Source organism: Mytilus trossulus, chromosome 1 (genome assembly GCF_036588685.1).
Source record: "Mytilus trossulus isolate FHL-02 chromosome 1, PNRI_Mtr1.1.1.hap1, whole genome shotgun sequence".
Classification (NCBI taxonomy): domain Eukaryota; kingdom Metazoa; phylum Mollusca; class Bivalvia; order Mytilida; family Mytilidae; genus Mytilus; species Mytilus trossulus.
Genome location: NC_086373.1, coordinates 11,291,398 through 11,304,565, shown reverse-complemented (window position 1 = coordinate 11,304,565; position 13,168 = coordinate 11,291,398). Strand labels below are relative to the sequence as shown.

General features: G+C 30.0%; 1 protein-coding gene across 1 annotated transcript; it reads left to right on the top strand.

The window, feature by feature from the left end:
* The first annotated feature begins 221 nt into the window (after positions 1-221).
* LOC134715119 (acid sphingomyelinase-like phosphodiesterase 3b) lies at positions 222-12,081 on the top strand. The gene is made up of 6 exons (XM_063577051.1): positions 222-412; positions 2,962-3,172; positions 4,203-4,450; positions 4,799-4,962; positions 6,903-7,083; positions 7,508-12,081. Exons 1-6 carry the CDS (start codon positions 340-342, stop codon positions 8,149-8,151), a joined length of 1,521 nt encoding a protein of 506 aa, XP_063433121.1. The 5' UTR covers positions 222-339; the 3' UTR covers positions 8,152-12,081.
* The last annotated feature ends 1,087 nt before the right edge of the window (positions 12,082-13,168 follow it).

The window sequence follows — 13,168 nt, the reverse complement described above, 5'->3', positions numbered from 1 at the left end:
TTAAGGTGTTAAAATTTAACATAACATTTATATTGTATATTCATCCATAGTAACACAGATATGTAACTATGAACAGAACACTATTGGAGTTACCAATGTATCCTGATATCAGGTGGTCCGAGTACTTTTAAAAATGGTTATTGCCAGGGTACGAAATAGTTAGGGTACGAAATTACATAATTTTTTTTTATTTTTTTTTACCTCCCCTTGTTTCAGTTTTACTAATGAAGTCAATAAAAGTCGTTTGTTTTGGACTTTGAGAAAGAGAAAGTGAAACTACAGAAAAAAAGTTAAAAAGCGAATAACTTCCTCAACAAAGAAATATTTCCTGATGTGACCATGCAGTTCCTAATCATTTATCTTGCTTTCTTTGTTTTCATCTGCAGCAGTGACGGAGGCGTCGTGAAGAAAGGTATGTATGCAACAAGAACTTCAAGAACTGAAGTCTGAGGCAAGTGAAGGGGCAAATATAATTTTGTTGATCTTGCTCTGTTGATAAGTTATAGATAAATTGAAATGAACAAGGAAAGGGTCTTGTTTACTTGGAATTATTTTTTCAAAGGATTTCACACTTTCAGCACATATTTTAAGCAAAATCAGTAAAGTCAGTAGTATCTTTGAGTCTTCTTCTTCTTCTTCTTTCAGTAACTTCCTCCTGTGGTTAGGAGCACATCAATTTCTTGATTATACACAATGGGCTTATATTACACGGACTTATACAGCTAAAATCACTTTGTTATTTCACAGTATAAAACGCAATTGCATATATTAAAAGACGATGGGCTTATTTTACACGGACGATATTAAAAGTTATTCACTCTGATACTTCGTTAAAAATAGTCTAAAATCTAAAATGACACTGATTCACTTAATGATATTAGTAAAATATGAGTCTTGGTTTAATGAACTTCTTCTTCTTCTTCTTTCAGTAACTTCCTCCTGTAGTTAGGAGCACATCAATTTCTTGATTTTACACAATGGGCTTATATTACACGGACTTATACAGCTAAAATCACTTTGTTATTTCACAGTATAAAACGCAATTGCATATATTAAAAGACTATGGGCTTATTTTACACGGACGATATTAAAAGTTATTCACTTAAAGGGGGTTCGCGGGTCTAAATCATTTATATAGGATTTCTCTATATTTTTCTATAAATAAACTTTATCTTATAGTTAATAGAAAAATAAAATAAAAAAATGGGGTCACCGTTCATTTGCGCTCACAATCTGCTTTCGAAAGAAGCATAAAAGTGTTTTTTTTCTGTTGAACTAATAGGAGAAATAAAGGTAATATCGAAATTAAAAAAAGAAATTTATTACAGAAATCGCTCAAATTTTACAATAATTTAGTTTAAGTACAGCATATATCGAAATTATATTAAAAAATATAGGTCACCGATGAGTTAAAAGAGATATTTCAATTTTAAAGCAAAAAAATGGCATTTTTTTCACCAAAGGGAGATAATTTGGATCTTTTTCAATGATGTTTACATTTTAAAAGTCATCTGGGGCCAACACGAATTAATTGTTTTGAATGTTTTTGTACCATATGATAAAGTAACAACTACAAAAGGTAATAAATAAAATTTGTAATGAAAAACAAATGTTAAATTTTTTCCTGAAATTTTTATACCCTCGAGCCTCTTAATACTTCGTTAAAAATAGTCTAAAATCTAAAATGACACTGATTCACTTAATGAACTAAACTTCTATTTTAAAAGAAGTATCAACATTTTTGTTCATTATATACAGGTAGGTATGAAGTAGAAAATTCAATAAATATAACAACAAAAAAATCTGGAAAATTTCCGGAATTTTTTTATTGTAATATGAGGCAGGCATTACCTGTGAAAGGGGACGAAGTATGTATGAATATTTTTTTTTAATTCAAACATGTTTGAATTTTTAAACGGAATATACCATAATGTTTCCCATTTTGGTTCTGTTGTTAGGGATTTTAGTTGTGACATTATTTAAGTTATGACGTCATTTGCAATGTAAACAAAGAAACTTTTTCATCAGGTAATGCTTTTTTCATATCAAGGAATTATTAAAAATTAAATTGTTATTGCGTTCCTTCCTATTTTACACTAGACTGATACATATATATTTTACTCACAGTTTCATGCAAACCAGACCGAAAAAAGGAAGTACATTGTAGATTTCTGTGCAGATCCAGAACTTCAAAAACGTGGAAAAAAAAATTTGAACGATTTTGAGTTCATTAGTACAAGAAAAAAATTCCTGATTTTTTTTTATTGTGTTTTCTACTGTTATTGTTTTTTTTGTCATGTTTTTGAATTTCCAGATCTGTGCAGAAATCTACTTCAGTTTACAGTCTTGTTTACATGAGACTTTGAAAAAAATGTATATTTATCAGTCTAAGAAAGGAACTCAATAAAAGTTCATTTTTTAAAATTGTTTGTTATAAAAAAGACGTTACCTACTGACAGCATTTCTATGTTTACTTTGAATAGGACGTCATTACTTAAATAATGTCACAACTAAATAAGAGAACCAAAATCGGAAACGTTATGGTATTTCCGTTTCTCTTTTTAGCATGTTTGATTTTAAAAAAAACAACCATACAAACTTCGTTCCCATTCACAGGTAATGCCTGCCTCATATTATATTTCATAATATTCATTAGTATTTCTGCAGAATTATAAGTAATATTTGCAACTGGACACTAAGAAAAGATAGTCAATACATTTGTACTTGAAATCACCATCAGTATGTCAAACTAAACATGCTAAATATTGTACTTTATCAGCCTTTACCAAGGTAGTTAATAAAATGGTCATTTTGTTGAACTTTATACTTGCCACTGAACTTTTAGAAAGAGCAATATTTATGAATTCATAACTGATTGTAGCACTTAGACAGCATTTACAAAGACAGTTATTTAAATAATTGTGTTTCTGCAGTACTTATTGTGTGAAACTTTTATTTCAGGTTACTTTTGGCAAGTGACAGACTTCCATTATGATGCTAACTATAGTAAAAATGGAGATCCAAATAAAATGTGTCATTCTGATGGAGGTCAAAGTCATAGCAACAGTATCTATGGAAACTATCTCTGTGATTCACCAATGAAACTCATTATTTCAGCTATAAATGCAATGCAGAGTATTCATCCGAATCCAGACTTTATTTTTTGGACAGGGTAGGTTAATTTAAATTCAAATAAGGCCAAAAAATGTATGTCTATTGAACGACCCTAAGTCATATTATATCCGACATAAAGTGAAAAATAAACTGAACTCATGTCAAAAGTGTGATGGAATAAGCACTTTGCAGCTATTTTTTTCCAACCAATAATTATTAAAAAGGGAAAAATCCAATAATTGAAAATATGGGTACATTCAGCTCATGATCAACTCCGACAAGACAAAACTGCATGACTCAAAATCATGTCATAAAAAATAAAATGAAAAAATAAAATAAAAATGGATAAACACGTATGAACCTATCTACCCTATTTTTTTAAAAGTCTGTAACCTTAAACAGACTGATATTTTTTTGGCCTAAAGATGTGATTTGTATAATATTTTATGTATACATGTATACTGATCTTAAAACACATGATAAAATTGCTCATTAAAAATTATTTTTACTATACAGAGTTATATATTGTAATACAATTCTTTTTTATTTTCACTCAAAATTCAACTTCAAATAATTTTTACAAAATGTAAAAAGAATAGATATTTATAATAGAGTACATTTCTTGTGGTAATTACCTCCCCTTCTTATCATAGTCATGCTTTTGGCTGACTTTGTAGTTTTTACATAGTTAATTTTGTGTCTCTCCTTGTTAGGATTAATGTTGCTGAATGAGATACACCAGGATACTTATTTGTCAACACTGGTATTAGATTTTGTTTAAAGTTTAATGAGGCTGGAACACCTGGATACTTATTTATCTTATAAACAGATGCTTTGTGTTCTGTATGCATCGTTTGGCATGTGTCTGTTGTCCATGAACCCATTTTTCATGGTACAAATAATGCTTAGATAACTATCGATAAAAGATGAAAAGAAAATAATAGTTTATACAATTGAATAAGGAAATACAGACATTAAGATAACTTATAAATCATTATGATATTTTATTTTTTTTAAATTTGAATATATAATTGTTTCTAAAATTTAAATATTTCCTAAGTAATTTAAAATTTATTATTTAATTTAAGTGACAGTGTTCCCCATGTCAATGACACTGACCTTGACCAGACTAAAATATACTACAACATTGGTAATGTGACTGAACAGCTGATGAAGGTATTTCCAAACACATCTATATACCCAGTATTAGGGAACCATGATGAGTACCCAAAAGATGCCTTCCCACCTGGTGCTACATCTTACTACTCAGATGTTCTGTCTGTAAGTCAGTGGTCCAAACTTCTTGGAGAGAATGAGGCAACAGTATTTAAAACAGGTAAATAGAAGACCAGGAAATAAGACAAAACAGAATACTAAAGGAATATAAAACTAGATGTATTCTACTTTTTGTTTGAAGATGTTCTGGTGAAGTTAACCACATTTATTTAAATTTGTGTGATACATGCAGAGGTGGATTTTCTTTGAAAAAAATGGTTGATTATATCGGGAATCACTGAAGCATGACCGTAGCGGGCCCCCCCCTTATGAAAGTTTCTGGATCTACCACAGACATGTACATTAGAATTGCCCTCCTTATCTTATCTGAAGTATTTATTCTTATTTTTCAAAAACTAAATACCTTTTTTTATCATTTAAATTGTTCTTGTCATTTCTTTATTCACAGGTGGATACTATAGCAGTTTGTTAAATCCAAACTTATTAGTCCTAGGACTAAACACCAACTTGTACTATGGCTTTAATCCTCTGACTCAAAATAGTTCTGATCCTTCTGGTCAATTAAAATGGTTAGAGAAACAGTTAAAGCAAGCTCAGACCAGTCAAAAAAAGGTAAAATTACACATGTGTTCTTGAAAGGTTAAGGAGAGATCTTACTCTCCCTCGAGTAGCATTTCTTCTCAGTAGAATTTGTGCAATGACTTACAACATGTATAATAAGCCACAATTATACCCAGCTTTGTAAAGCTTGCAGTTTGAGTTTTTTTCACTAGTCTGTCCCTCAACCCTTCTTAAATCATTAGTTCAATTATTAAAACTTTTTCAAAATCTTACCAATATATTTTCTATTATGCACCTCCTATTTTAATTTTTGTCAGAATAATTTTTGCAGTTTACATCAGAAAGTATTAAATTTTCAATCATCTGAACACTACAGTGTTCATTCATTTCCCCTCCTCCTCCAATCTTCACAATATTATGCCTTTAAGCACCTTCTTTTAATTATGGACTTTGCAAGGGTCAGGGATATAGTTTTGTTAGCTTTGCTTGTTTATTTGTAGAATGTTTGTACAGTGTTTATACAATGCAGAAGTGCTTCTCACTGTTTGTACACATTTCAAGTATTTATTCAGATTTTTCTGGAGGTAACAAACTTTCAGCAGCAATTTTTGATATGAAGTACCCAGGTTTTTTTTAGACAAGTATTTGTTATAGCACATATCACATAGAAAACTATACAGTTTTCATAGTTTTGCTAATTTGTAGTTATAACACCTTTCCTTATTATCATTCAAATAGATTCTTCATAAAGCATATTAAATAAGAGTTATTACAATGTTATAGCCTTCCATCATGTCCATAAATATTACAATCCAGCTATTTGATTTAGTATCCTTATATTTAGTATCAAGCAATTATTTTTAAATGTCATAATTAATAAAATTTGTGAAATTAGCTAATGTTGTTTAGACGATTAACATCCTATTAATGATATTGGGTGATATTTGCTAAGTAAACAGATCTGTTTTTACTAATATGTTATTTCATCTGTTTGATTTAACTGGTCCATGCTTTTATTATATGTTTATGTCATGAATATTAACAGAGAAAGTTTTGAAAGAAGCATTAGTAATCTTTTTCTCTGTAAACATGGTAAATAGGATTAAAAATAGTTATCAAATATACCAGGATTATAATTTAGTAAGCCAGACGCGTGTTTCGTCTACATAAGACTCATCAGTGACGCTCATATCAAAATAGTTTATGATATTAAAAAATATTGTGATTCTCCAAAATAGTTTGTAATGACATTGCATTTACTGTTAGATATTGAAATGCTTTTGAGTCATTTGTATAAGATACTTCAACATAAATATTCAGAAAATGTTTTATAGATCACATACAATTAAATAAAACTCTTTAAACACTTCTACAATTAAATTTAATATACTGATTTTCCATGTCATCCAGACCAAACTATTTAATCTGCTTCTAAAACAACTAGACCCTATGTTTCTGTTAAATTACTTTATTGGAGAAGATATTCCTTACATCTTTCATTTTCATCAACCTTGAAAAATGATTTGAAATAACTTGTAAAATTAAAATGTAACATTCCATATATATCTTTTATTCATATCAATTTTTGTCAGCTTGTGTGTGCAAACTTCATGTGACAGTATTGATACCATTATTATTATTATAATTTCATGAATATTTATACAACATGAGAAATGTGACAAGTTTAAATGTTTTGTTTTTACATTATTGTCAATATAACATAATTTCATGCATCTGTCATACAAGTGAGATGTTTGGCTAGCTATAAAACCAGGTTTAATCCACCATTTTCTACATAAGAAAATGACTGTACCAAGACAGGAATTTTACGGTTGTTATCCATTTATTTGATGTGTTTGAGCTTTTGATTTTGCCTTTTCTTTAAGGACTGTCTGTTTTGAATATTTTATGGACTTCAAACTTTGAGTTTTTCCTCAGAATTCAGTATTTATGTTATTATACTCTTTTCAATGATAATTGGTTTATTTCAGGTGATCATAATATCTCACATTCCACCAGGTTTGTTTGAGTTGTCATCAGGATTAATGTGGTTTAGTAATAATTTCAATGAGAAATATGTCCACTTAGTAACCCAGTACAGTGGGATTATAGCAGCACAGATTTATGGACATGAACATACAGATAGCTTCAGGATTCTTAAAGACAGAATTGGTAAAGTGACATCTTCTTGTCGCCTTAACTTTTGATTTATATTTGTCATGTACCTTTTGCGCAGTAAGCTTGAAATGTCTGAGATTTTTTAAATGTGTTTGAGGTCTATAATTTAGCAGAGACTACCAAATATCTACCATCAAGTGTCTCTCAGTTTTTGTAAAAAAAAAAGAGAGAAAAAAACAACCACAGACACTGCAGCTGTCTAGGGACAGTTGAATTTATATTTGACACAGTTTAAACTACTTTATTTAGTACTCGATCCTCCTGTGCCACACCTTAAAAATCACTGCAATGAAGTAAAAAATTAAATACTCTACTAAATAGTAAAATCAAGAAGTGATGTATGTCAATGAAACAGCAAAATGACAACATTATAAAACAAAAACAGACATCTTATTCAGACATACCTATTTATTTCTAGGAAATCCTTCAGGGATGCTGTTTCTAAGTCCAGCAGTAACTCCATGGAAGAGTACTCTACCAGGTGTGGGTTCCAACAACCCATCAATAAGACTTTATGAATATAACAGAGACACTGGAGAAATACTAGACTACCACCAGTATTTCCTAAACTTGTCTGCAGTCATTACTACCAATAAAGATAAATGGGAAAAGGAATATGATGCCAAGAGTGATTATAGATTAAAAAGTTTAAACCCAGTGGATTTCATGCAGGCCGCTCAATCATTCAGGAATAATCCACAACTTTTCAAGAAGTACATTCAGTATAATTCTGTCAGCCAAGACCTGAATCCTGACTGTAATGACACATGCAAGAGAGTCCATGTTTGTTCTATAACAGAACTTAGGATGAGTGACTTCATTGATTGTTTAAATAAACCAAACCCAACGTTGAATCCAGAACCACATTCCCATCCCCATACTACCCCACGACCTAAAGCACATGTGCCCCGTTATATGGTTATTGTTATTTGCACACTTGCAGGGACTGTTTTTGTATTGGCTGTTATTGTTGCCATTATCTGTATTAAGAAACATACCGTTTTTATTCCTCATCAATATTCAAGATTTTCATCACCAGTTGGTAAAGGTCCAATAAATTAAAGGAAAAAAACCCAACGGTTTTATACTTTTTAAAGAATAATTTTAAGGTTGTGAATTTATGATTAACCTCATACATGTGTTTATTTTTGGGCATATTATAAAATACTGCCAAAAAAAACCTCAAATGGTGCTCAATTATTATTTTATTTTGTAATGTTAAAGATGTGATTGTATACTATAATGCGAAGAACTTATAAAGCATGTTTGATTACCGGGTAGACCTAAGAAAGTTCATTCAGGTAATTATATTGTAAATTCAGAAATTGGGCTTAAATACTGTACATTGTATAGCAGTTGTTAAACAACATACACAAATGGAATTAAATTATGGGGATTTCAGGAAATGCTACTATGTAACAATAATGTTATAAAAACTTAAAATGCCAGTTTGTATTTTTGGGAAATCTCTCCCATATGTTGTGTTCATAATAATTTAAATGATAAGATATTATACTAGATTCATTCAACAACAACAAAAACAGAATTGCCTGTAGAATTCCTTTTGTTAAAGTATGAAGGTTTAACAAATCTTTGAATACCAATATCCTTGATATGTTTGTAGTGTCCAGTAAACTGGTGATATGGTAAGTCACATTATTCTTGAACAGGCAGCAAATTACTAAATAATATATATTTGTATTTGCATGTCATGAAAAAACTTATTCATTGTAAAAGAAATGTGGCCATCTAAGAATGCAGTGTTAATCATATTTTAAAAATAGATTTAAGATTAAGAAGCCTTGCATATAATGATAAAAAGTCATGTTTTAAGTGCAGAGAAGTGTCTGGAAATGCCCAGATTTTTATCAGTATAACATTTTTTTCATTTTCTTCACAATTTTTCTCTAACCTTTAACATTATATCATGCACTATGCAAATGAAGTAGTGCAAATGAAGCACTACTTCATAAATTGTGATTGTCACTTGCTTTAATTTTGTATAATGTTTTTAAAAACACGGCACTCAATTTTTATATTTGCAGGTCTTTGAAAAAAATATATGTTATTTTAATACATTTTTATTCTAGTAAAATTTTAATCACAAAACTTAGGCTGGAATTATCTAGTAAGATAAAAACGGTAACATATCATTCCATGTGAAATCAATTACACCTCATTAATTTTAACTTTACATTATGTAGATTCTTGATTTCAAAATAGATAGCTTTTAAAATATTTATCAAACAATTATTATTATACATGTATATCATGGGATGATAATTTATTGTAACATATGTCTATCAATTATTCAATGATTTACAATAAATGTAATGTCAATTACTTTTTAAAATTAATAGAAAATGAAATTGTTTTAAGAATTGAATGCTTCTTTTTGTAAATTTATTGGGTGGTAAGTGCGTTGACCGAAGTACATTTTGTATGAAGCGCGGAAGCGCTTCATTCTAAAAATGTACGCACGGTCAACGCTTTTACCACCCTATAAAAATACAAAAAGAAGCATTCAATACTTATAATTACATTTTTTTAGCTAGGATCATGAAAACACGATTTTATCCAGTTTTATTTAATTCACCTGTGCACTTTATTGTGGGACCTCGTGTCATCATGCATGATAGATGTTATTGTCTTATGCAATTGTTTACGGAATAACATGTGATGTGCAGTTAGCCAATCAGAATAACGTATTATAATGAAACTTACATCTAATGTAATTATTAAAACATAACAGTTTGCACAAAGTATATATGAACTATGGATAATAAAGTGGTTATTTATTAGGTGGGTGCAGCTTTTTTTTAAAGCTATCTATAGGTTGCTTTTATACACATAGATTATAGATGTAGATTTTAGAGGGTAGCAGGCCTCCTTATGGAACTTCATATATTAAAAATGCATAGAATTATCAAGTATCACTTCAAACATTTGCTTCCACTTTTCAAAATCATCAAGTTTTTTTTAATTTTTGGTTTTGGTTTTTACAAATTGAAAGCGTGCAAGGGTGATAGACAGGGGCGGATGCAGGAATTTTCGAAAGGGGGGGTGCTAACCCAGGGCAAAGGGGGGGGGTGCAAAACATATGTCCCGATACAAATGCATTGATCGCCAAAAATAAAGGGGGGGTGCGCACCCCGGAACCCCCCCTCTGGATCCGCCACTGGTGATAGAGCAGATTATTATCCTGAGAAAACATTGTCAACCTAGTCAATACAATACAATATGCTTTATTTTAAAAACACTCAGTCACATTGACATGTGAAACAAGAGGTAAATTACAAAATACAATCACATACAATTAAAGAAATAAATAAAACAACTTAGAAATGAAATACATGTATATAGAAAATTACTTTACTTTATATTATAATATTTTAATATCATAATATTTTAGTTAACTTTGAAATGAATAAAGATACGTTTTTAAGAACATTAATATGACAGTAGTCCTTTCATTTTTGCTTCACTCGGATATTTCACATAGTACTCTGGAATATGCTGATTTCTAATATTTTTTACTAATAAAGAATTGCATTCAAATAAATAATGGTATTCATTGCCAATTGCAGTTAAACACAAATTGCATGTCCTCTCTTCTTTTGGAATGTGATACCATCTTCCCAATTCTACTGGAATTTTTAAATTGCAGCATCTTAATTTTGAAATATATTTACGTTCGAATGGTGTTAATTTTAAAAGATAGTTTTCTTGTCCAAAGATTGTTTTAAAAAGTCCATAAAATTCTCCTCTGGATGAGTTGTCAATTTGACTATGCCACTGTTGAATGAATGAATCTTTTAGTTTTTCTTTCAGTACGATTTTTAGTTGATTTATATCTAATGGTGATTGCTGAGTCCAAACATAGCTTAGTCCGGCATTGTCTAGGATCGATTTAATATAATCCATCCATTTGAAAGTGTGATCATCTTTTAATTTGAACATAATTTGATAAAGTATACTGCTCAGTTTATTTTCATTGGTGAGAAGTTTGTTCCAAAAATACACCATTCTACATTTTATTACGCTATCTATTGGTGTACGACCAAGTTCTCCATATGTCATAAAATTTGGTGTCGACGATCTAAGCCAAGGTTGAAAATGATTTCTTTAGGGGGTAACAATTGGTTCTATTACCCTCTCAGCTATGTGATTTTTTTATACTGAATGTTCTGTTATTATTTTCTTTATAATTTTATGTGCAATAAAAAAATAAACTATGATATCATATACATAACAGTTGTCCATATTTGATATAGCTCATGCATGATCAAATATGTCTCTGATTAAGCTATAAAGCTAAAAGCTATATTTTTTTTCTGTAGTAACAAGGGGCGTTGTTAGATGTATGCATATCTGTATAGATCAACAATGTTTCCCTAAGCATTTGCTAGTTTATAGTTGTGTGAAGCTCAAGAATGATTGTTTATTTCCCATGCAAACCATCACTTAGAGGTATTGAAGAGAGAAAAAAATATTTGAAAAGTTTTTATAATTAAAAAATGTCTTGTGTACTTGTACTTGTATCTGTTTTATATTATTTTATATAATGCATGTATATACATCTGGTTTAATTGTTTTCTTTGTTAATTCAAGTTATTTATTTTAAAGTACTTGATATGAATAATTGCAATTAATATGAACCTGATTTTGAAATGTTATTTACTATATCACAACATACTTAACACAAGTTAACAGTACATAATTATCCCCTAGGTTGGCAATAATGTGAAACATTGAACAATTAGCATGCTCTATTCATTGGCAAACATATTTAAACAAATTCTGAATTCATTGTTATGATATAAAAAGTAGTCTGTTTGAAGTGTATTTTAACTTGTAAATGTAAAAATAGCCAACCTCTTTTTTTAAATGCTGTAATGTCCATATTATGTTTTGCAATGATTATTTGTGATGAGATTATTATATTTATGTAATAAAATTAAATCATTGGTATTTTTATCAAAGCAATTTAAACACTGATTAGTTCAGTTAGCATAAAGTTCAGGTTTTGCCAAAACTTAACAGACTAGAGATTTAAAGTTTAATTCGGTAAATATCTCTAAGTTTTATTGATGATATTATGATTTTCTTGACCATATCTGTGTCACAGATTACTGTGGATATCTTCCAATTGTGAAAGCTACATCCAAGTAGAACTACAAGTATAGAAATACCACTACAAACTGTTAAAATTATCTCCGAATTGAAGAGCATATAAATCGAAACATTTACACAGTTGTGAAATGTCCAACTCCTCAGTTTAATTGATTATTTAGATCGAGTATGTATTGCATTAAAACACAAACCATAATGAGAGGAGTTGCTTTCACAATGTTCATATTCATAGACAGACGGACACAAACAAACAAGGAAAGACAATGTGATTGCTAAGGCCTTTCACCAATTAACCTGAAAGCCCTAATAAAGTTATAATTTCAATGTGGAATTAACGTAGTCGCTATAAAAATTCTAATTTCTGGTAAAATAAAGGACAATCCTCGGAACAATTTCATAACACTAGTACATTATGCACAACTTTAAATATGTGGATGTGCAATCGTACTGTGTAATTTCCAGGCTGCGTGTTGATAACTTTAGGAGGAGCTAGGTGCTTACACTCCAAGTAAGGAGGGGATGTTATCAATGTAACAGTTGATGCCCTTTTGGTAGCATCTGGCTAATTTCTGTCCTTTGGTCGGTTTGTTGTCTCTTTGTCAATTCCCCGTTTCCTTTCTCAATTTTATAATTAAATCTTGACTACACAGTACTTGTATGCATTTCTAACTTTCTAAATACCTCCTGCAATTTAAACCAATTTTTGTGTGGTTTGTATTTAAGTTCACCTCTATACACTTGGTGTTCAATAAAAACTATATCAGTTGCCAGTGATCATTTCGGTTTTAAAAATTGCGAAACATCCTATCGAGTGAATTGCCATTTTTTATATATTGGAAGGAAACGTTTTTAGTCTGGCAAATTTTGCTTTGGTGATTGAGATTAGAGCCTGTTGTCGATTTATATTCAATGATGTCAAATAGATTTTGACCTTTGAACTACTGAC

What these genes read in the sequence shown, in the direction of transcription:
- LOC134715119 (XM_063577051.1), top strand. Translation starts at nt 340, where the DNA reads ATGCAGTTCCTAATCATTTATCTTGCTTTCTTTGTTTTCATCTGCAGC. An exon ending in GGCAACAGTATTTAAAACAG is followed by an intron (nt 4,451 to 4,798) that starts GTAAATAGAAGA and finishes CTTTATTCACAG; the next exon opens with GTGGATACTATAGCAGTTTG. An exon ending in CTCAGACCAGTCAAAAAAAG is followed by an intron (nt 4,963 to 6,902) that starts GTAAAATTACAC and finishes GGTTTATTTCAG; the next exon opens with GTGATCATAATATCTCACAT.